At 49.9% G+C, this 730-nt stretch overlaps 1 protein-coding gene across 1 annotated transcript; it reads left to right on the forward strand.

Moving 5' to 3' along the window:
- Positions 1-48: 48 nt before the first annotated feature.
- IQCD (IQ motif containing D) lies at positions 49-726 on the forward strand (the record flags this gene model as incomplete). Its single annotated transcript, XM_010160006.1, has 1 exon — positions 49-726. A coding segment is annotated over exon 1 (678 nt), but the record flags the coding sequence as incomplete, so codon positions are not given.
- Between the last annotated feature and the right edge of the window lie 4 nt (positions 727-730).

Below are 730 nucleotides of genomic sequence, written 5' to 3' on the forward strand. Positions count from 1 at the left end.
TCCTTTGAGACCCCAAAACACTCAGCTCACAAGGGTTTAACTGAAGCCATGGCAACAGCGGATCCAGCTGTGCTCCAGAGATCATCTCAGGACATGAAGCAAAGAAAGAAACCCCTGCTAAAGGGCATGGTAGAGAAGGCAGCGATCACATGGAAGGCCCTGAATGCCCCACGTCAGTTAAAACCTAACAGCATGGAGACAGAAAGAATCGTAACTGTCTTGGATGAGACGATTGCCAAGCTGGAGCTGAGCAGTTTGCTCCCACGTATTATTGACTCCCTGGACAGGTTTGCTGATATGCTGGGCCCTGAGATCACAAACAGCCTGATGGAGCACCAAAAGCTTTCAAATGAAATGGAGCACCTACTTGCCAGCTTTGAAGAAGGGGACACCATGAGAGCTGAGGAACGACGGAGCTGTTTCTGCTTGCTAGAGCAACGCCTGAAATGTTCTGCTAGGAATGCCCTGAGACTCTTGCTGGCCAACCCTTTGCTTTGCCAGGCTCTGAAATATGAATTTCAGGCGAGGGAGTCACCAGCTGAGATGTTTATCAAAGCCTTTGGGGAGTTCAGGAATTTCATGCTTGAGAGGCTCCTGACTAGTCCCGTGGAAGAGGAAGGAAGGATTCAGTTCATGGAAGACATCTCCCTCCAGATGAAGAAAAACACTGAAGCAATCTCAGCTTTACAGGCAGAACTGGCAGCAGCAATCCGGACTCGAGAGGAGGAGG

The sequence above is a fragment of the Eurypyga helias genome, unplaced genomic scaffold (genome assembly GCF_000690775.1).
Source record: "Eurypyga helias isolate BGI_N326 unplaced genomic scaffold, ASM69077v1 C15398899, whole genome shotgun sequence".
Classification (NCBI taxonomy): Eukaryota; Metazoa; Chordata; class Aves; order Eurypygiformes; family Eurypygidae; genus Eurypyga; species Eurypyga helias.